Source organism: Stomoxys calcitrans, chromosome 2 (assembly GCF_963082655.1).
Source record: "Stomoxys calcitrans chromosome 2, idStoCalc2.1, whole genome shotgun sequence".
NCBI classification, from domain to species: domain Eukaryota; kingdom Metazoa; phylum Arthropoda; class Insecta; order Diptera; family Muscidae; genus Stomoxys; species Stomoxys calcitrans.
This window is the reverse complement of record NC_081553.1, coordinates 215,263,638-215,288,090: the sequence shown is the minus strand read 5'-3', so window position 1 is coordinate 215,288,090 and position 24,453 is coordinate 215,263,638. Positions and strand designations below refer to the sequence as shown.

The 24,453-nt window shown below is 34.3% G+C and overlaps 1 protein-coding gene across 1 annotated transcript in view; it reads right to left on the bottom strand.

Annotated features, from left to right (window-relative positions):
- Positions 1–10,788: 10,788 nt before the first annotated feature.
- LOC106081087 (protein takeout) overlaps positions 10,789–24,453 on the bottom strand; it is a 32,585-nt gene continuing 18,920 nt past the window's right edge. Inside the window, exons 3-5 of the mRNA XM_013242808.2 lie at positions 14,364–14,628; positions 14,144–14,293; positions 10,789–11,138 (exon numbers count right to left, since the gene is read on the bottom strand). Of these exons, the coding sequence (XP_013098262.1) occupies positions 10,990–11,138; positions 14,144–14,293; positions 14,364–14,628 (564 nt within the window). The 3' untranslated portion in view covers positions 10,789–10,989. The remainder of the gene's footprint in view (positions 11,139–14,143; positions 14,294–14,363; positions 14,629–24,453) is intronic.

The following is a 24,453-nucleotide window of genomic DNA, read 5'->3' as shown; positions in this document are numbered from 1 at the left end:
CGAACTTCAAAAATCTGAGCACACCGTTGGATTTGTGACAAAAATCCCTTTCCGTAGAGGTGCTACATGAAGCGATACTGTAAAGGTTGCTATGGAAAACATAGCAAAAACCAATTTATTTTGGGCGTAAAAATTCAAAGTCGTTTTCAAGGCCAACAACGCTGTAACTCCTTCATTTTTACGAATTTCGAAAATTTTTAAGCATTCCGCAGTTCGAAATTCGAAGACGATTCGTAAAGTGAATAGAATTACTTGCAATTTCACATTTTATTTTTTTTGCATTTTTTTTAGAAAAGGCTAACCCCTTATGGAAATTTTCAATTTTTGATGCGAAAAAATTTTTCGAGTTGAGTATACAGTATTGAAGATAATGGCAAAAAATTCGGTTTAGTGCAACTCCTATGTTTTTCCTTCAAGAACCAAGCTCAAAATCGCATAATCAATATCCGAAAAATACAAAAAATTCAACGTGAGTTTGAAATTGCCGTAACATCTTTAGTTTTGCGAACTTCAAAACTCTGAGCACACCGTTGAATTTGGGACAAAAATCCCTTTCCGTAGAGGTGCTACATGAAGCGATACTGTAAAGGTTGCTATGGAAAACATAGCAAAAACCAATTTATTTTGGGCGTAAAAATTCAAAGTCGTTTTCAAGGCCAACAACGCTGTAACTCCTTCATTTTTACGAATTTCGAAAATTTTTAAGCATTCCGCAGTTCGAAATTCGAAGATGATTCGTAAAGTGAATAGAATTACTTGCAATTTCACATTTTATTTTTTTGCATTTTTTTAGAAAAGGCTAACCCCTTATGGAAATTTTCAATTTTTGATGCGAAAAAATTTTTCGAGTTGAGTATACAGTATTGAAGATAATGGCAAAAAATTCGGTTTAGTGCAACTCCTATGTTTTTCCTTCAAGAACCAAGCTCAAAATCGCATAATCAATATCCGAAAAATACAAAAAATTCAATGTGAGTTTGAAATTGCCGTAACATCTTTAGTTTTGCGAACTTCAAAACTCTGAGCACACCGTTGAATTTGTGACAAAAATCCCTTTCCGTAGAGGTGCTACATGAAGCGATACTGTAAAGGTTGCTATGGAAAACATAGCAAAAACCAATTTATTTTGGGCGTAAAAATTCAAAGTCGTTTTCAAGGCCAACAACGCTGTAACTCCTTCATTTTTACGAATTTCGAAAATTTTTAAGCATTCCGCAGTTCGAAATTCGAAGACGATTCGTAAAGTGAATAGAATTACTTGCAATTTCACATTTTATTTTTTTTGCAATTTTTTAGAAAAGGCTAACCCCTTATGGAAATTTTCAATTTTTGATGCGAAAAAATTTTTCGAGTTGAGTATACAGTATTGAAGATAATGGCAAAAAATTCGGTTTAGTGCAACTCCTATGTTTTTCCTTCAAGAAGCAAGCTCAAAATCGCATAATCAATATCCGAAAAATACAAAAAATTCAACGTGAGCTTGAAATTGCCGTAACATCTTTAGTTTTGCGAACTTCAAAACTCTGAGCACACCGTTGGATTTGTGACAAAAATCCCTTTCCGTAGAGGTGCTACATGAAGCGATACTGTAAAGGTTGCTATTGAAAACATAGCAAAAACCAATTTATTTTGGGCGTAAAAATTCAAAGTCGTTTTCAAGGCCAACAACGCTGTAACTCCTTCATTTTTACGAATTTCGAAAATTTTTAAGCATTCCGCAGTTCGAAATTCGAAGACGATTCGTAAAGTGAATAGAATTACTTGCAATTTCACATTTTATTTTTTTGCATTTTTTTAGAAAGGCTAACCCCTTATGGAAATTTTAAATTGTTGATGCGAAAAAATTTTTCGAGTTGAGTATACAGTATTGAAGATAATGGCAAAAAATTCGGTTTAGTGCAACTCCTATGTTTTTCCTTCAAGAGCCAAGCTCAAAATCGCATAATCAATATCCGAAAAATACAAAAAATTCAACGTGAGTTTGAAATTGCCGTAACATCTTTAGTTTTGCGAACTTCAAAACTCTGAGCACACCGTTGGATTTGTGACAAAAATCCCTTTCCGTAGAGGTGCTACATGAAGCGATACTGTAAAGGTTGCTATGGAAAACATAGCAAAAACCAATTTATTTTGGGGGTAAAAATTCAAAGTCGTTTTCAAGGCCAACAACGCTGTAACTCCTTCATTTTTACGAATTTCGAAAATTTTTAAGCATTCCGCAGTTCGAAATTCGAAGACGATTCGTAAAGTGAATTTTTAAGCATTCCGCAGTTCGAAATTCGAAGACGATTCGTAAAGTGAATAGAATTACTTGCAATTTCACATTTTATTTTTTTGCATTTTTTTAGAAAGGCTAACCCCTTATGGAAATTTTAAATTGTTGATGCGAAAAAATTTTTCGAGTTGAGTATACAGTATTGAAGATAATGGCAAAAAATTCGGTTTAGTGCAACTCCTATGTTTTTCCTTCAAGAACCAAGCTCAAAATCGCATAATCAATATCCGAAAAATACAAAAAATTCAACGTGAGTTTGAAATTGCCGTAACATCTTTAGTTTTGCGAACTTCAAAACTCTGAGCACACCGTTGAATTTGTGACAAAAATCCCTTTCCGTAGAGGTGCTACATGAAGCGATACTGTAAAGGTTGCTATGGAAAACATAGCAAAAACCAATTTATTTTGGGCGTAAAAATTCAAAGTCGTTTTCAAGGCCAACAACGCTGTAACTCCTTCATTTTTACGAATTTCGAAAATTTTTAAGCATTCCGCAGTTTGAAATTCGAAGACGATTCGTAAAGTGAATAGAATTACTTGCAATTTCACATTTTATTTTTTTTTTTGCATTTTTTTAGAAAAGGCTAACCCCTTATGGAAATTTTCAATTTTTGATGCGAAAAAATTTTTCGAGTTGAGTATACAGTATTGAAGATAATGGGAAAAAATTCGGTTTAGTGCAACTCCTATGTTTTTCCTTCAAGAACCAAGCTCAAAATCGCATAATCAATATCCGAAAAATACAAAAAATTCAACGTGAGTTTGAAATTGCCGTAACATCTTTAGTTTTGCGAACTTCAAAACTCTGAGCACACCGTTGGATTTGTGACAAAAATCCCTTTCCGTAGAGGTGCTACATGAAGCGATACTGTAAACGTTGCTATGGAAAACATAGCAAAAACCAATTTATTTTGGGCGTAAAAATTCAAAGTCGTTTTCAAGGCCAACAACGCTGTAACTCCTTCATTTTTACGAATTTGGAAAATTTTTAAGCATTCCGCAGTTCGAAATTCGAAGACGATTCGTAAAGTGAATAGAATTACTTGCAATTTCACATTTTATTTTTTTTGCATTTTTTTTAGAAAAGGCTAACCCCTTATGGAAATTTTCAATTTTTGATGCGAAAAAATTTTTCGAGTTGAGTATACAGTATTGAAGATAATGGCAAAAAATTCGGTTTAGTGCAACTCCTATGTTTTTCCTTCAAGAACCAAGCTCAAAATCGCATAATCAATATCCGAAAAATACAAAAAATTCAACGTGAGTTTGAAATTGCCGTAACATCTTTAGTTTTGCGAACTTCAAAACTCTGAGCACACCGTTGAATTTGTGACAAAAATCCCTTTCCGTAGAGGTGCTACATGAAGCGATACTGTAAAGGTTGCTATGGAAAACATAGCAAAAACCAATTTATTTTGGGCGTAAAAATTCAAAGTCGTTTTCAAGGCCAACAACGCTGTAACTCCTTCATTTTTACGAATTTCGAAAATTTTTAAGCATTCCGCAGTTCGAAATTCGAAGACGATTCGTAAAGTGAATAGAATTACTTGCAATTTCACATTTTATTTTTTTTTTGCATTTTTTTAGAAAAGGCTAAAATTTTCAATTTTTGATGCGAAAAAATTTTTCGAGTTGAGTATACAGTATTGAAGATAATGGCAAAAAATTCGGTTTAGTGCAACTCCTATGTTTTTCCTTCAAGAAGCAAGCTCAAAATCGCATAATCAATATCCGAAAAATACAAAAAATTCAACGTGAGCTTGAAATTGCCGTAACATCTTTAGTTTTGCGAACTTCAAAACTCTGAGCACACCGTTGGATTTGTGACAAAAATCCCTTTCCGTAGAGGTGCTACATGAAGCGATACTGTAAAGGTTGCTATTGAAAACATAGCAAAAACCAATTTATTTTGGGCGTAAAAATTCAAAGTCGTTTTCAAGGCCAACAACGCTGTAACTCCTTCATTTTTACGAATTTCGAAAATTTTTAAGCATTCCGCAGTTCGAAATTCGAAGACGATTCGTAAAGTGAATAGAATTACTTGCAATTTCACATTTTATTTTTTTGCATTTTTTTAGAAAGGCTAACCCCTTATGGAAATTTTAAATTTTTGATGCGAAAAAATTTTTCGAGTTGAGTATACAGTATTGAAGATAATGGCAAAAAATTCGGTTTAGTGCAACTCCTATGTTTTTCCTTCAAGAACCAAGCTCAAAATCGCATAATCAATATCCGAAAAATACAAAAAATTCAACGTGAGTTTGAAATTGCCGTAACATCTTTAGTTTTGCGAACTTCAAAACTCTGAGCACACCGTTGAATTTGTGACAAAAATCCCTTTCCGTAGAGGTGCTACATGAAGCGATACTGTAAAGGTTGCTATGGAAAACATAGCAAAAACCAATTTATTTTGGGCGTAAAAATTCAAAGTCGTTTTCAAGGCCAACAACGCTGTAACTCCTTCATTTTTACGAATTTCGAAAATTTTTAAGCATTCCGCAGTTTGAAATTCGAAGACGATTCGTAAAGTGAATAGAATTACTTGCAATTTCACATTTTATTTTTTTTTTGCATTTTTTTAGAAAAGGCTAACCCCTTATGGAAATTTTCAATTTTTGATGCGAAAAAATTTTTCGAGTTGAGTATACAGTATTGAAGATAATGGCAAAAAATTCGGTTTAGTGCAACTCCTATGTTTTTCCTTCAAGAACCAAGCTCAAAATCGCATAATCAATATCCGAAAAATACAAAAACTTCAACGTGAGTTTGAAATTGCCGTAACATCTTTAGTTTTGCGAACTTCAAAACTCTGAGCACACCGTTGGATTTGTGACAAAAATCCCTTTCCGTAGAGGTGCTACATGAAGCGATACTGTAAAGGTTGCTATGGAAAACATAGCAAAAACCAATTTATTTTGGGCGTAAAAATTCAAAGTCGTTTTCAAGGCCAACAACGCTGTAACTCCTTCATTTTTACGAATTTCGAAAATTTTTAAGCATTCCGCAGTTCGAAATTCGAAGACGATTCGTAAAGTGAATAGAATTACTTGCAATTTCACATTTTATTTTTTTTGCATTTTTTTAGAAAAGGCTAACCCCTTATGGAAATTTTCAATTTTTGATGCGAAAAAATTTTTCGAGTTGAGTATACAGTATTGAAGATAATGGCAAAAAATTCGGTTTAGTGCAACTCCTATGTTTTTCCTTCAAGAAGCAAGCTCAAAATCGCATAATCAATATCCGAAAAATACAAAAAATTCAACGTGAGCTTGAAATTGCCGTAACATCTTTAGTTTTGCGAACTTCAAAACTCTGAGCACACCGTTGGATTTGTGACAAAAATCCCTTTCCGTAGAGGTGCTACATGAAGCGATACTGTAAAGGTTGCTATTGAAAACATAGCAAAAACCAATTTATTTTGGGCGTAAAAATTCAAAGTCGTTTTCAAGGCCAACAACGCTGTAACTCCTTCATTTTTACGAATTTCGAAAATTTTTAAGCATTCCGCAGTTCGAAATTCGAAGACGATTCGTAAAGTGAATAGAATTACTTGCAATTTCACATTTTATTTTTTTGCATTTTTTTAGAAAGGCTAACCCCTTATGGAAATTTTCAATTTTTGATGCGAAAAAATTTTTCGAGTTGAGTATACAGTATTGAAGATAATGGCAAAAAATTCGGTTTAGTGCAACTCCTATGTTTTTCCTTCAAGAAGCAAGCTCAAAATCGCATAATCAATATCCGAAAAATACAAAAAATTCAACGTGAGTTTGAAATTGCCGTAACATCTTTAGTTTTGCGAACTTCAAAACTCTGAGCACACCGTTGAATTTGTGACAAAAATCCCTTTCCGTAGAGGTGCTACATGAAGCGATACTGTAAAGGTTGCTATGGAAAACATAGCAAAAACCAATTTATTTTGGGCGTAAAAATTCAAAGTCGTTTTCAAGGCCAACAACGCTGTAACTCCTTCATTTTTACGAATTTCGAAAATTTTTAAGCATTCCGCAGTTCGAAATTCGAAGACGATTCGTAAAGTGAATAGAATTACTTGCAATTTCACATTTTATTTTTTTTGCATTTTTTTAGAAAAGGCTAACCCCTTATGGAAATTTTCAATTTTTGATGCGAAAAAATTTTTCGAGTTGAGTATACAGTATTGAAGATAATGGCAAAAAATTCGGTTTAGTGCAACTCCTATGTTTTTCCTTCAAGAACCAAGCTCAAAATCGCATAATCAATATCCGAAAAATACAAAAACTTCAACGTGAGTTTGAAATTGCCGTAACATCTTTAGTTTTGCGAACTTCAAAACTCTGAGCACACCGTTGGATTTGTGACAAAAATCCCTTTCCGTAGAGGTGCTACATGAAGCGATACTGTAAAGGTTGCTATGGAAAACATAGCAAAAACCAATTTATTTTGGGCGTAAAAATTCAAAGTCGTTTTCAAGGCCAACAACGCTGTAACTCCTTCATTTTTACGAATTTCGAAAATTTTTAAGCATTCCGCAGTTTGAAATTCGAAGACGATTCGTAAAGTGAATAGAATTACTTGCAATTTCACATTTTATTTTTTTTTTGCATTTTTTTAGAAAAGGCTAACCCCTTATGGAAATTTTCAATTTTTGATGCGAAAAAATTTTTCGAGTTGAGTATACAGTATTGAAGATAATGGCAAAAAATTCGGTTTAGTGCAACTCCTATGTTTTTCCTTCAAGAACCAAGCTCAAAATCGCATAATCAATATCCGAAAAATACAAAAACTTCAACGTGAGTTTGAAATTGCCGTAACATCTTTAGTTTTGCGAACTTCAAAACTCTGAGCACACCGTTGGATTTGTGACAAAAATCCCTTTCCGTAGAGGTGCTACATGAAGCGATACTGTAAAGGTTGCTATGGAAAACATAGCAAAAACCAATTTATTTTGGGCGTAAAAATTCAAAGTCGTTTTTAAGGCCAACAACGCTGTAACTCCTTCATTTTTACGAATTTTGAAAATTTTTAAGCATTCCGCAGTTCGAAATTCGAAGACGATTCGTAAAGTGAATAGAATTACTTGCAATTTCACATTTTATTTTTTTTTGCATTTTTTTAGAAAAGGCTAACCCCTTATGGAAATTTTCAATTTTTGATGCGAAAAAATTTGTCGAGTTGAGTATACAGCATTGAAGATAATGGCAAAAAATTCGGTTTAGTGCAACGCCTAAGTTTTTCCTTCAAGAAGCAAGCTCAAAATCGCATAATCTATATCCGAAAAATACAAAAAATTCAACGTGAGTTTGAAATTGCCGTAACATCTTTAGTTTTGCGAACTTCAAAACTCTGAGCACACCGTTGGATTTGTGACAAAAATCCCTTTCCGTAGAGGTGCTACATGAAGCGATACTGTAAACGTTGCTATGGAAAACATAGCAAAAACCAATTTATTTTGGGCGTAAAAATTCAAAGTCGTTTTCAAGGCCAAAAACGCTGTAACTCCTTAATTTTTACGAATTTCGAAAATTTTTAAGCATTCCGCAGTTTGAAATTCGAAGACGATTCGTAAAGTGAATAGAATTACTTGCAATTTCACATTTTATTTTTTTTGCATTTTTTTAGAAGAGGCTAACCCCTTATGGAAATTTTCAATTTTTGATGCGAAAAAAATTTTCGATTTGAGTATACAGTATTGAAGATAATGGCAAAAAATTCGGTTTAGTGCTACTCCTATGTTTTTCCTTCAAGAAGCAAGCTCAAAATCGCATAATCAATATCCGAAAAATACAAAAACTTCAACGTGAGTTTGAAATTGCCGTAACATCTTTAGTTTTGTGAACTTCAAAACTCTGAGCACACCGTTGAATGTGTGACAAAAATCCCTTTCCGTAGAGGTGCTACATGAAGCGATACTGTAAAGGTTGCTATGGAAAACATAGCAAAAACCAATTTATTTTGGGCGTAAAAATTCAAAGTCGTTTTCAAGGCCAACAACGCTGTAACTCCTTCATTTTTACGAATTTCGAAAATTTTTAAGCATTCCGCAGTTCGAAATTCGAAGACGATTCGTAAAGTGAATAGAATTACTTGCAATTTCACATTTTATTTTTTTTTTGCATTTTTTTAGAAAAGGCTAACCCCTTATGGAAATTTTCAATTTTTGATGCGAAAAAATTTGTCGAGTTGAGTATACAGTATTGAAGATAATGGCAAAAAATTCGGTTTAGTGCAACTCCTAAGTTTTTCCTTCAAGAAGGAAGCTCAAAATCGCATAATCAATATCCGAAAAATACAAAAAATTCAACGTGAGTTTGAAATTGCCGTAACATCTTTAGTTTTGCGAACTTCAAAACTCTGAGCACACCGTTGGATTTGTGACAAAAATCCCTTTCCGTAGAGGTGCTACATGAAGCGATACTGTAAAGGTTGCTATGGAAAACATAGCAAAAACCAATTTATTTTGGGCGTAAAAATTCAAAGTCGTTTTCAAGGCCAACAACGCTGTAACTTCTTCATTTTTACGAATTTCGAAAATTTTTAAGCATTCCGCAGTTCGAAATTTGACAAAGATTTGTAGTGCAAACAAAATTGCGTAAGATTTCGCACATTTCATATTGATTAAGAGTTTTTGAGCTTGATTCTTGAAGGAGAACATAGGAGTTGCACTAAACCGAATTTTTTGCCATTATCTTCAATACTGTATACTCAACTCGAAAAATTTTTTCGCTTCAAAAAGTGAAAATTTTCATAGGGGTTTCAAGTAATTCTGTTTATTTTACGAATCGTCTAGAATTTTGAACTGCGGAATGCTAAAAAATGTTCGAAGTTCGAAAAAATTAAGGAGTTACAGCGTTTTTCGTCTTGAAATCGACTTAGAGTTTTACACCCAAAAAATGTTTTTTCCAATCTTTTTCATAGCAACCCTTACAGTATCGCTTTATGCAGCACCTCTACGGAAATAGATTTTGGTCACGAATCCAAAAGTGGCCCACTTTAACTGACTGTTTTCTATTTCAGCACTGTTTTCTAGTCTTTGAGATGATGAAGTCATGACAAAATGGTGTATTGTGCATACAACCGTGCTTGACATTTACGATATGAGTTATACACATTCGTATCTGCGTTAAGTTGAAGAAACGACCACATGATGGATAACATGTCTGTTGTATTCAATGCTTGGATGAAAATGCAACCCTGTAATCAATTCATTGCGACATTAAAAATACTGTTTAAGTTATTGTGGATGAAATAGCCGTTACTATTTTGTAGTCACAATGAGTATAAAATATACAGTGAAATACAAACCAACGTGTAAAAGCGTATATTTTGGGAGTTTGAAAATCCAATTCATTGGGAGAATTCAAATAGGATGCATTATACAGGTTAACTGACACGAAGTGTTGCCATAAACAACAACATTGCTCTTGTGTGAAAATATTTTTATACCCTCCACCATAGGATGGGGGTTACTAATTTTGTCATTCCGTTTGTAACTCTTCAAAATATTAGTCTAAGACCCCATTAAGAATATATATTCTTGATCGTCATGACATTTTAAGTCGGCTTAGCCATGTCCGTCCGTCCGTCTCTCTGTGGTAAGCATCCCAACTTTCGAAGGAGTAAAGCTATCAGCTTGAAATTTTGTACAAATACTTCTTATTAGTGTAGGTCGGTTGGGATAGTAAATGGGCTATATCGGTCCATGTTTTGATATAGCTGCCCTATAAACCGATTTTGGATCTTGATTTCTTGAATCACTAGAGGGCGCAATTCTTATCCGATTTGGCTGAAATTTTGCATTTTGTTATGACTTCCAAATAATGTACCAAGTATGGCACAAATCGGTCAATAACCTGATATAGCTGCCATATAAACTGATCTTGGATCTTGACTTCTTGAGTCACTAGTGGGCGCAATTCTTATCCGATTCAACTGAAATTCTGTACGACCGTTATGACTTCCAATACATGTGCTAAGTATGGTTGAAATCGGTCCATAATCTGATGTAGCTGCCATATAAACCGATCCGGCATCTTGACTTTTTCTAATAAATGTGCTAAGTACGGTTGAAATCGGTCCATAACCTGATATAGCTGTTATATAAACAGATCCGGGATCTTGACTTCCTTAGCCTTTAGAGGCCGCAATTGTTATCCAATTTTCAACATTTTCAACCCTGTTTAATTTGATCAATTAAAAATTTAATTGAAAATTTCAAAATTTTCAAACATTTGTTTAATTGAATATGGACTTTTTTAGTTGAATTTTTTTTAATTACTTCTTCAGAAACCTTTATCATTTACGCGATTGAAGCAGTTTCAATTAAAAAATTGTTTGGATCAATTTATTTCGTTTTTTTTTTATGTAAGAAATATTTAGAAATAGAGAGAAACTCTATTTCTAAATATTTCTTACCCGAATGACTAAAATTGTTTCTTAATATTTCCTACCCATTTCATACCCAACAATATACAAATTCAAAACAACGTAAAAATTTTATTTTTTTTTTAATTTTATTTCATATAACAACAATATGTGTTTTCTTTTTTATTTCGATAATACATTTTGAGAAGCGATTTTTAAAATTATGAGTACATATAGAGAACATAGTGCAGATAAGTTATAAAGTCTATAATCTAACATGGTAGCTTAAACTACAGGAAATTATCGCATTAACATATATATCAAAGTATGTACAAAAAGACTTAAGCTAGTGCTGGTGGTAGGCGGGGCATTCACAGATAGAACCAATCTCGGGGCACATGTTTAAGGAACTGATTGGCCAGTTTACCGAATTCATTGGCCAGTTTTTTTTGCATTTGAGGTTGCATAGCCTCCAATACTATGCGAGCATTGTCACGCAGGAACAAATTAGTGGCTTCCACTGAAAAGAGGAGTAAAAAAAAATTAAAAAAATGCTTTTGCGAAAATTTCACTTAATTTTAGGACAAAAATCACAAAAATTTTATCTGTAGAGAAAATCTCTCTGAAATGTTGCTTTTCTTTGAAGACAATATTTTATTGAAATTTTTTTCCATGACAAATTTTTATTGAAATTTTCTCCAAGACAAAATTTTATTGAAATTTTCATGAAATTTTCCCTATGGACTAAATTTCAGTTAATTTTGCCTCAAACAAAAATTTCAGTAAAATAATGCCTAAAAACAAAATTTATTGAAGTTTTCGCTAAAGACAAAATTTAAGTAAAATTTTTTTCGAAAACAAAATTTAGGGTAGTTTTCTTTAAATTTAGCCATAAGACAAAATTCCTCTGAAATTCTCGGTAAATACAGTGGAATTTTCAGTGCAGTTTTCCCTAAACACCATATTTCAGTAAAGTTTTCCATAAAGACAAAATTCAGTGAAATTTTCGGTGAAAACAAAATTTCAGTCAAAACTTCGATGGAGACCGAAATTTTCAAAAAAATTTCCTAAAGACAAAATTTCATTGCAATTTTCACTAATGACAGTGAAATTTTCCCTAAAGACGTAAAATTTTCCCCAAAGACAAAATTTCAACGAAACTTTCGCTAAAGACAAAATTTCTGGGAAATTTACATTAAAAACTAAAATTCATTGCAATTTTCCCTAAAAATAAAATTTTAGTGAAATTTTCGGTAAAAACAATAACTTCAGTCAAAATTTCGATGATGACTGAAATCTTTAATAAAAACCAAATCTCAGTGAAATTTTTGATGAAGCCAAAATTGTAATCAAATTTCCGAAAATGACAAAGTTTCAGTGAATTTTTCTTTACAGAGAAAATATCTGTGTAATTTTTTCTGAAGCCAAAATTTTAAGTTAATTGAAATTATGTCTTCAGGGAAAATTTCACTGGAATTTTGTCTTGTGGGAAAATTTTACTAAAATTCTGTTTGAAGAAAATTTTCTTTTAAGAAAATTTTGATAAAAAATCTTAAAAAAAAACTTTAATGAAATGTTCACTAACACGAAACCGAGTTTCAAAAAGTGAATACCAGTTTAAAACTGCCGTAAACCCGATTTTCAAAATTCAATTACGGAAAACCCGGTTCTCAAAAACCAAAAACACGATTTTCAAAAATCGAAAAATAAGTTTTCAAAAACCGAACTACCCGCTTTTAAACCATCGGTTTCCAAAAACTGTAAAAAAGATTTTTAAAAACCGAAAACCCGGTTTGAAAAACCGAAAATCCAGTTTTCGTAAACCAAAATTTTATATTTAGGGAAAATTTCACAAAATTTTGTCTCTAGAGAAATTTTCACCGAAAATTTTCCATTGACAAAAAAGTTCACTGAATTTTTGTATTAAGTGAAATTAAAATTGAAATTTAGACTTTAAGCTAATTTTTACTGGAATTTTGTCTTGAGGGAAAATTTAACTTAAATTTTGATTAAGGGAAATTTTCTTTTAAGAAAATCTTGATAAAAAGTTTTATAAAAAATTGAATGAAATGTTCACTACCACGAAACCCGTTTTCAAAAAGTGAATACCAGTCTAAAATTACCGAAAATCTGATTTCCAAAATTCAATAACGAAAAACCTGGTCCTCAAATATCGAAAACACGGTTTTCAATAATGGAAAATAGGTTTTTAAAAATCGAAAAATAGGTTTTTATTAAACGAAATCTCGGTTTTCAAAAGCCGAGATTTAAAAACATTTTTAAATATCGATAACCCGGGTTTAAAAACCGAAAATCCAGTATCGCAAATCGAAATTTTGTCTTTGGTAAATTTTTACAAAATTTTATCTTTTAGGGAAAATTTTCAGAAAATTTTGTCTTCTCTGGAAATTTTCATTGATATTTTTTCTTCAACCAAGATTTCACTTAAGTTTTATGTTAAGGAAAATCTTCGCTGAGATTTAGCATTGAAAGGAAATTTCATTAAATATTTGTTTAAAGTGAAAATTTCACTAAAATTTAGACTTTAAGAAAAAATCTTCTGGAATTTTGTCTTGAGGGAAAATTGTCCTAAAATTTTGTTATAGAGAAATTTTCTTAGAAGATTATTTTGATAAAATGTTTTCTTAAAAAACTTTAATGAAATGTTCGATGTCAATTTATAAATCCGTACATCTCAAAACAAAATGACCGAAAACACCGTCTTTAAAAACAGAAAACGCGATTTTCAAAAATCGAAAACACGGTTTTCAAAAATCTAAAAATAGGTTTTCAAAAACCGAAAATCCGGTTTTCAAGAACTGAAAACAAGGTTTGCAAAAATCGAAAAAAGGTTTTCAAAAATTAAAAAAAAAGATTTTCAAAAACCGAAACCCGGTTTTAAAAACATAAAATCCAGATTTCGTAAACCTTAATTTTGTGCTTAGGGAAAATTTCACAAAAAGTTTGTTTTCTAGGGAAAATTTCATTTAAGTTTTGTGTTTACGAAAATTTTCGCTGAAATTGACAAAAAGGTTTCATTGAATTTAAGTTTTAAGTGATAATTTCACTGAAATTTAGACTTTAAGAAAAATTTCACTGAAATTTTGTCGCGACGAAAAAATTTCCTTAAATTTTGTTTAGAGAAATTTTCTTTTAAGAAAATACAAAATGCCTTAAAAAAAAACTTTAAAGAAATGTTCACTGCCACGAAACTATGTCGCGACGGTAAAATTTCCTTAAATTTTGTTTAGAGAAATTTTCTTTTAAGAAAATGCAAAATGACTTAAAAAAACTTTAAAGAAATGTTCACTGCCACGAAACCTTTTTTCAAAAAGTGATTAACAGTTAATAAATACCGAAAACCCAATTTCCAAAAATTAAATAAGCCAAAACCCGGTTTTCAGAAACCATAAATCCGGGTTTTCAAAAACCAAAACCCCAGTTTTCAAAACCCGAAACTTAGTCTTCTATAACTGTTTCCCGATCCACACAGTTTTTCTCTATTACAAAATAATTTCAACTTACACAAAATTGGATTATTTCTGAAGGCATTTGAAATTTTCATGCTGGCCTTTTCCATATCCAAAACAATACCCAAGGCATCCACATGCAGGTAGGTCAAACCATTTCTCACAGGAGTTGATACCTTGCCGGTGATTTCAGCTTTGCAGCCCTCTGGAAATTATGAAATAAAAAAAATAAAACTTTAGGAAACTTTTAGTTTCTAAAATTTTTGAATACATACCAAACACTGCATGAAAATCTCCACCTCCTGAAGCGGGAATAATCAGAAGTACACCAGAGCTGGTATATTTGGCTTCAATCTTCAATTTGGGCATAAAAATGGTAGCCTTGAAAGGTTCACCGTTTTCACTTAGTTTCATTGATTTTACAGCAAAGTTACTGGCACCAAAAACTTCGATATTTTTCAAAGTAATTTTATAGCCTTGGGGTCCATCGGTCAGCTGCAGGCCCAATTCGTCCATTTTGAAGGGTTCCACAGAGGGTAACTGAAATGATAAGAGAAAAAAAAACGAAAAAATTTTGTTAAAGAAAAATATTTGAGATATTCGAAAAAAGTTTCTTAATAAACAGTAAGGAAAGGCAAAAGTCGGACGATGCCGACTGTATAATACCCTACACCTACTCTATAAGTACAAAGTGGAGCTAAGCTATCTTTTATTCTGAACCCATTTCAATGGACCTTGGCGGACGTTTTCAGATGGGTTTTTAAACAATCCGTATCAAATTTCGAGCAAATATGTTTAAACTGTAAAAACTACGGTTGACAAATGACAATATTATTGCAAATTATCCAAAATCCGACAAACATATATTTAAGAGCTATATTTAACTTTGAACCGATTTCAACCAAACTTTTTAGATATTGATGTAGTTGTCGAGGAAAGCGTTGTGCAAAATGTTGGCAAGATTGATCAATAAATGCGGTTGCAATGACTCTAGGAGTGAGAATCGAGCGATATATAGATGAGAACTTTATCTAAATATAAATATATATAAGGGCTATATCTAAATCTGAACCGATTTCTTGAAATTCACCAGTGTTATCGAGAGTCAAGAAAAACCTCTTCCTGCAAAATTTCGAGAGAATCGGTTGACAAATGACCACATTATGGCAATATTAGTCCAAATCGGACGAACACATATATGGAGCTATATCCAAATCTGTGGTAGTCGTCGAGGAAAGCCTTATGGGAAGATTGGTCAATAAATGTCAAATGTTGAGAGTCATAAGAAAAGCCTTACTGCCAAATTCCAAGAGAATTGGTTAACAAATTACCATTTAATTGCATTACTAGCTGAACCGGGCCCGCTCCGCTGCACCTTCTGTTACTTTATATGGAACAAAAGTATCTTTTGAATGTTTATTTTCAACAATTAAAGATCTTTTAGTGAAATACCACGCTACGAAAATAGTATATGTATATCGCTTGACTAACAGTATAACAATATAAATGCCTTTATCTGAAACCCAGGTTATCTTTATTGGTCTATGAATTCGCTCGAATGGTAAAGGGTGATTAACATTTGGGTGTAGTCTTTATTTCAGTCCGATATTGTCATGATTTTGGGATGTTTTCGGGGGTGAGGTGGTCCCCTAGACACTTGGGCCTGAAAATAATATCAGCATCGTGCTCTTCTCTCAAATACCATTTATTTGAACCCCATATTGAGATTCGTATTCTACTCCCAAATACCTTTATTGCGATGATCAGTAAATAATTGCAGTTTGTGGGGTGTTTTGGGGAAGTGGTAAACCCCCAGATAATAGGTCCTGAAACGGGGTATCAATTTCGTACTCTTGGGGAAAGAGTACGAAATCTTTACGAAACCTTTCATTTGAGCCCCACATTGACGTGATCGGTAAATATGCCCGATTTAGGGGTATTTTGGGAAGTGGGGTGGACCCCCAAACACTTAGCCCTGAAAATATATCAGCATCGCGCTCCACTCTCAAATATTATTTATTTGAACCCCATATTGGCATTGGCCTCACAATTTGATATCAAATTCGTTTTCTAATCTCAATTACCATTCATTTAAACCTCTTAATGCAAAAGTCAGCAAATATGTCCGGTTTGGGGTATGGGCCTTAAAACTATCAATATCGAGATCCGCTCCATTTAAGACCCAAAATGTCATGGCGAGCAAATACGTCCTGTTTGGGGGTTGTTATGGGGGTGGGGCGTCTCCTAGGCAGTTGGTCCCAAATTTTGATATCCCATTCGTGGTCTAGTCCCAAATACCTTTCATTTGAGCCCCATATTTCCATAGTTGGCAAACATGACCAGTTTGGGGGGAGTTTTTGGGGGATGGGGCGGCAGTTCAGTTACTTAGAGCACATTCGTTTTCTGCTCTAAAATATCTCTTCTTACAGCCCTATATTGGAATGGTCAGCAAAAACGTCCTATATGGGTGGTGTTATATTCGGACAAAAGTGTTAGACACTTTTGTCCGAATATTGATATATAATTCCTGTCTTAATCCGCCCAAAGACTTTTCACTTGAGCTCCATATTGCTATGCTCGTAAATTTGTCCTCTTTGGGGTTTTTTTTGGGAGGGGCGGCCCCCCACAACGCTTGGCCCTACATTTGAATACACTCAAATACCTTTTATTTAAGTCCCATATTGCCATGGTCAGTAAATAAGTCCTGTTTGGGGGAGTTTTGGGGAAGAGGTGGACCCCCAGAAACTTTGTCCCACATTTGGATATCAGATTAGTATTCTACTCGCAAATACCTATCATTTGAGTCCCATATTGCCATGGTCGGTAAATATGTCCGATTTAGGGGTGTTTTCAGGGTTGGGGTGGTCCCCCTAGCACTTTGTCCGACAATTGGATATCAGATACGTTTTCTTATTGTAAATACCTTTCATTTGAGTCCCATATTGTTGTGGTTGGTCTAAATATATGTTTGGTAAGTTTAAGGGTGGGGCGTCCCCCCTAGGTATCTCATCCGACATTTGGATACCAAATTTTTATTTTTAGGGTACTATATGAGAGCACACAAAATTTCGCTTAGATCGCACCACCCATCTGCGAGATCTGGCGTTTCTGAAAATAAGGGTAAGTGGGAGGGTCTGCGCCTCCTTCAGATATCAAAAAATTTAGTACCTTATTTTCACCACGGGATCATTATGCACCATGTGTGAAAATTTCAAGAAATTCGTTTCAGCCGTTTCTGAGTCTATAAGGAACACACAAACATACAAACAAACACAAATTGATTTTTATATATAAGAAGATTACTGCAAATCGGACAAACATATATTTGGGAGCTAAATATATCCAAATCTGAAACGATTTTTTTCAATTTCAATAGGCTTTGTCTCTAGGCCTAAGAAAATGCTTGTGCCAAATTGAAGACGATCGGATGAAAATTGCGATCTGTACTTTGCACACAAATTAACATTGCCAGACGGACAGACATAGCTAAATCGAATTAGAAAGTGATTCTGAGTCGATCGGTAAACAAATTCATTAAGTTATAATACCCTGTACCACAGTAGTGGTGTGAGTATAAAAAAAATAGTTTAGCAAATAAAATTTTTTTCATAGTTCTAAACTAGAAAGTTTCCATGAGAATTGAGTTTAGAAAAAAAAATTAAAAAAAAATAGAACCAAAATAATAGGACAAAATTTTACAAAAATGTCTAACAAAAATTTAAAGAAAGTTTCCAATAGAAACTTAATTTTGACAAGATTTGCTAAAAAATATTTTGAGCCAATTAAAATTTCTAAGAAATTTTAATTAAATTTTTATACCCTCCACCATAAGATGGGGGTATGCTAATATCGTCATTCTGTTTGTAACTACTCGAAATATTCGTCTGAGACCCCATAAAGTATATATATTCTTGATCGTCGCGACATTTTATGTCGATCTAGCCATGTCCGTCCGTCTGTCCGTCTGTCCGTCCGTCCGTCCATCCGTCTGTCCGTCCGTCCATCCGTCTGTCTGTCGAAAGCACGCTAACTTCCGAAGGAGTAAAGCTAGCCGCTTGAAATTTTGCACAAACACTTCTTATTAGTGTAGGTCGGTTGGTATTGTAAATGGGCCATATCGGTCCATGTTTTGATATAGCTGCCATATAAACCGATCTTGGGTCTTGACTTCTTGAGCCTCTAGAGTGCGCAATTCTTATCCGATTGGAATGAAATTTTGCACGACGTATTTTGTCGCGATATCCAACAACTTTGCCAAGTATGGTTCAAATCGGTCCATAACCTGATATAGCTGCCATATAAACCGATCTTGGGTCTTGACTTCTTGAGCCTCTGGAGTGCGCAATTCTTATCCGATTGGAATGAAATTTTGCACGACGTGTTTTGTTATGATATCCAACAACTGTGCCAAGTATGGTTCAAATCGGTTAATAACCTGATATAGCTGCCATATAAACCGATCTGGGATCTTGACTTCTTGAGCCTCTAGAGGTCGCAATTATTATCCGATTTGCCTGAAATTATGTACTACGGATCCTCTCATGGCCATCAACATAGGTGCTTATTATGATCTGAATCGGTCTATAGCCCGATACAGCTCCCATATAAATTGATCTCTCTATTTTACTTCTTGATTTTTTTCAAATATATCTCCTCCGTCACTCATGCTCTAATGCCCTCCAAAAAACTCCTTCTCTTTCTTTCTTCTTTTAAGTAAAAAACTATAAGTGCATGTTTTTCGATCATTAAAAAATAATAATTCTAGCCATTTATTTGCGCTTATGTCAAAACTTCTGCATGCCAGCACAAGGCCATTAAATATTTTGTTCTCGTAAACTGATATGAACCAAGAATACCTTGAGGCAGGGTTTTAAACTTTTGACTATTTGCGTTTTTATTGTTAGCGAATTTGTGTTAATAACAATAATGAATTAGCCGCACTCATGTTATAGGTATTACCGCAAAGTCTGCTGCTGTTATTATTATGGCCATATAATTAGCCAAAATATGTTGTTCTCTGTAATGCTGGCCAAATTGGATGGAGTTCTATGGTTCGCGCGGAGCTACAAAGAATGAAGGTGTTGTCATGACTACAAACATCATTTTTATATTCTAAACAAAGGAGAAACAACTCAAATTGAAGTTCTCAACAATGGAATTAAGTTTTGGAATATGCTTTAGCATCATTAATGACAGAATTAGGTGTTTAAAGCTGTAAAGTTTATTGGCAATTAAGTTTTATTGTCAACAAAGAGAGTCTTCAGAATTAGTCACCAATGTATTGGGAATGTGATCTTTGAAGAAAAAAAATCTTAAGGCTATGCATAAAGCCTTAAGATTTTTTTTCGTAATGGAGCTTAAAAATAGATTTATTTGACAGTTCTTTAAAAGAAATCTGTCAAATAAATCATTTTGAAATAAATCTACATTAAGTTTTGTGAACACCGAATTTAGTCCTTTTATGTAAATTTTTAAGTTTTTACCCTATTTTGGAAAATTTTTTTTTTTAGATGTTTTTATACCCTCCGCTATAGGATGGGGGTATACTAATTTCGTCATTCTCTTTGTAACTCCTCGAAATATTCCTCTGAGACCCCATAAAGTGTATATATTCTTGACCGTCATGTCTTTTTAAGTCGATCTAGCTATGTCCATCCGTCTGTCTGTCCGTCTGTCTGTCCGTCTGTCTGTCCGTCTGTCTGTCCGTCTGTCTGTCCGTCTGTCTGTCTGGCCGTCCGTCCTTCTGTCTGTCGAAAGCACGCTTACTGTCGAAGGAGTAAAGCTAGCCGCTTGAAATTTTGCACGAATACATCTTAGTAGTGTAGGTCGGTTGGGATTGTTAATGGGCTATTTTGGTCCATGTTTTGATATAGCTGCCATATAAACCGATCTTGGATCTTAACTTCTTGAGCCACTAGAGGGCACAATTCTTATCCGATTTGGCTGAAATTTTGCAAGACGTGTTTCATTATGACTTCCAACAACTATGTTAAGTTTGGTTCAAATCGATCCATAACCTGACATAGCTGCCATATAAACCGATCTGGGGTCTTGACTTCTTGAGCCTCTAGAGAGCGCCATTCTTATCCGATTTGGCTGAAATTTTACAAGAAGTGGTTTGTTATGACAATAACTGTGCCAAATATGCTTTTAATTGGTTCATAACATATTGACTTCTTGAGCATCTAGAGGTCGCAATTATTATCCGATTTGGCTGAAATTTTGTACAACCGCTTCTCTCATGACCTTCAACATACGTGTCAATTACGATATAAATCGGTCTATAGCCTTATACAGCTCCCATATAAATCGATCTCCTTATTTTATTCTTGAGCCCCTTAAGGGTTCAATTTTTATTCGAGTTGGCTGAAATTTGAAATTATGATCGGACGATAACTTGATATTATAGCTCCAATATCATAGCAATTCTTTCCTTTTATCATATGTTTGGCTAAAACGAGATAGCGGGAAAAGAACTCGACAAATGCGATCCATGGTGGAGCGTATATAAGATTCGGCCCGGCCGAACATAGCACGCTTTTACTTGTTTATTCTCCTAAGAACCTTTGCCCCCATTTCGTTCTCAAAGAAAAATTTTTTAATTACCTCTTCAAAATATCAAATCACCTTTAAGATTCGCATTTTCTAGAAATTTGACATGTAATCGATTACAAAACACTCTTTACAAACAGCCGCTGAATGTTGGCAGACAATTGTGTGGAAAGCAAGTTTAATATTGCTACTCTCAAAACCATCTTACTAACTCAGTCACAAAGTTAGTAAGTCATAAAGTTAGCAGAATGATATGCTTGATTGTAGCTTTACAAAAATCGTTGAATTTGAAATTGCCACAATCATGGTTGTTGCCGTAACCGTGATGGTTGCAACTTCAACTACCAAACACATGGACGGACTATGGTAAACAAAAAGGAAACAACAAACTTTGTGGAAGTGAAGTGTAAGCCATGGAGAGGGCAAGTGTGACGTTGGCAAAGTAATGCCAACATGTTCGGTGGTGGCAATTTGAGAAAGGTTGCATATAAAGAAAAAATTATACAACACAATAATCATGTGTGTGGTTAGAAAATATGAGAAAACAGGAAATTTGAAAAGTTTCCAATGAAATTCAGTATACAGAAGCTAAAAAAAAATATGTGAAATTTAAAAAAAAAAAAAATTTTACAGGAATTGTGTTTGAAAAAAAGTCGTATAGATCAGATTGGTGGTCACCGCAGATCAGAGGTTAGCATGTCTGCCTATGACGCTGAAAGCTTGGGTTCGAATTCTGTTGCGAACATCAGAAAAAAATTTCAGCGGTGCTTACCTCCTCCTAATGCTCATGCGACATTAGTGAGGCACGAACTTTTCCTCAAAGAGGTGTTGCACTGTGACACGCCGTTCAAACTCGGCTTCAAAAAACAGGTCTCTTATCATTGAAATTAAACTTCAATCGGACAGCACTCATCAATATATGAGAAGTTTGTTCCTGTTCCTTAATGGAATGTTCGTGAGCAAAGTTGCAGATCATAGTTTTACAGCAATTTTTTCCATAGATTTATTTTACAGAAATTTTCAACAGCAGCTGTTTTTAGCAACATTTTAACCTAATTTTGTAATATTCGATAATTTTTTGACCTTTTTGGATACCCATCAACATGGACACACATTTTATCAAAATTTCATTAACATTTGTGGAGCCAAGAAGTATTTTTCCGGGTCTTATCATATATCTGGTAAGGAAGTCGAGGAGACCAAAATTGTTCACTATTCAAAATTTAGTCAAAATAGGGCAATAATAGAGTCTATTATCCCCCTATATGGCAGATATATCCAAATATGATTCTGACTCGACAAAGTTCAGCGCAGGTGTCGAGGGTTCTAGTACAACCCGCTGTTTCCAAATTTAGCGACTTCTGGTTCAAAAAATGCACCTTTTATGGCCCGAAGACCTTAAATCTGGAGATCGCCCTGTATAGCAGCTATAGAACCAATTTTGATTTTACTCCACGCGAGTATCGGGAGGTCTTAGGAACTCACTGTTCCAAATTCTAGCAAAATCGTCTTAAAAATGTGTTTTATAAGCCTTCAATCGGAAGATCGGTCTATGTGCCATATATATTCAAATATGAATACACTAAGTACGAATATCGTATACAACTCGCTGTGGCCAATTTCAGAAAAATCGGATAAAAATTGCGCATTCTATGGGATGAGTACCTCAAATTGGAATGTCGGTCCATATATGGCAGCTATGTTTAAAGATGATCCGATATGGACCATTTTTGTTTGGTATTACGGATAACCTAGTTCTAATGACTACTCCAAATTTCAGCGAATTCGGCAAGCAATGCGGTTGTTTTGGGCTCAAGGACCTATATTGGTAGATAGGTGTATATATAGTCTAAATATGGTCCGATATGGATCACACGGAAAATTAGTCCGTCGACTTTTGAAGGTGGGGGCATCAGCCAAACACTTGACCCTGAATATAGATATCAGATTAATGCTCTACTCTCAAATACTTTTTTTTGAGCCCCATATTGTCAGTAAGTAAGACCCTATCGCCATTCATAGTTACGTTACGATTCGCATCATCTTGGAAGAAGTACGGTCCAATGATGCCACCAGTCCATATACCGCACCAAACTGTGACTTTTTCTGGATGCATTGGTAGCTCTTGCAATGCTTCTGACTGATCTTCACTTCAAAATTGACAATTCAGCTTATTTACGTACCCATTGAAATATAGCGTACTGAATATCATTTGCAATAAGTGGTAGGTTTAATGGATCACTTAAATATATTTTGAAATCGTGTGATGACATACTTGTACTTATTTTAAAGTCTTGACCCAATATTTGTCCAGCTACCACCATTCCTTGGGATCAGAAGTTTGGCTTATTTTTGTTACAGATTTCTGAAAAATTCAATTTTACTCCGTTTACAGATGTCTTTATATGATTTTACCGCATTCAAATATATTTTCCTATCCTCTACTGTATCTGTTCTTCTAAAGTTTTTAAGACACTCAAAAGATGGACTTCTTGCTTTTTCACAATCATAATTAAACGACTTTCTCTTGTATTACGATAAGTTCTTTTCCCTTGGTGCTGGGACTGCATTTTTATACCCTCCACCATAGGATGGGGGTGTTCTAATTTCGTCATTCTGTTTGTAACTACTCGAAATATTCGTCTGAGACCTCATAGAGTATATATATTCTTGATCGTCGTGACATTTTATGTCGATCTAGCTATGTCCGTCTGTCTGTCGAAAGCACGCTAACTTTCGAAGGAGTTAAGCTGGCCGCTTGAAATTTTGCACAAACACTTCTTATCAGTGTAGGTCTGTTGGGATTGTAAATGGGCCATATCGGTCCATTTTTTGATATAGCTGCCATATAAACCGAACTTGGGTTATGACTTCTTCAGCCAATAGAGGACGCAATTCCTATCCGATTTGGCTGAAATTTTGCATGAGGTGTTTTGTTATGATTTTCAACAACTGTGCTTAATATGGCGCAAATCGATATATAACCTGATACAGCTGCCATATAAACCGATCTGGGACCTTGATTTCGTTAGCCTCTAGAGGGCGCAATTCTCATCAGATTTTGCTTTTTCTTCAGCTTTTAGAGGACGCAATTCATATCCGATTTGGCTGAAATTTCGCATTAAGTGTTTTGTTATGACTTCTAACAACTGTGCTAAGTATGGTTCAAATCGGTTCATAACCTGGTATTGCTGCCATAAAAACCGATCTAGGATCTTGACTTCTTGAGCCGCTAGAGGGCGCAATTCTCATCCCATTTAGCTAAAATTTTGCATGAGTTGTTTTGTTATGTCTTCGAACATCTGTGCTTAATATGGCACAAATCGGTACATATCCTGATACAGCTGTCATATAAACCAATCTGGGGAATTGACTTCTTGAGCTGCTAGAGGGCGCAATTCCTATCCGATTTGGATGGAATTTTACATGACATATTTTTTTATGATATCCAACAACTGTGCCAATTATGGTTCAAATCGGTCAAAAACCTTATATAGCTATTATATAAACCTATCTGGGGACTTGACATCTGGAGCTTTTAGAGGGCGCAATTCCCATCCGATTTGCCTGAAATTTTGTACGACGGATCCTCTCATGATCATCAACATATGTGTGTGTTATGGTCTAAATCGGTCTATAGCCTAATACAGCTCCCATAAAAAACGATCTCTCTATTTTATTCTTGAGCCCCCAAAGGGCGCAATTCTTATTCGAATTGGCTGACATTTTACACAGGTCTCCATCATATAATTTAATTGTGGTCCAAACCGGACCATATCTTGATATCGCTCTAATAGCAGAGCAAATTTTTTC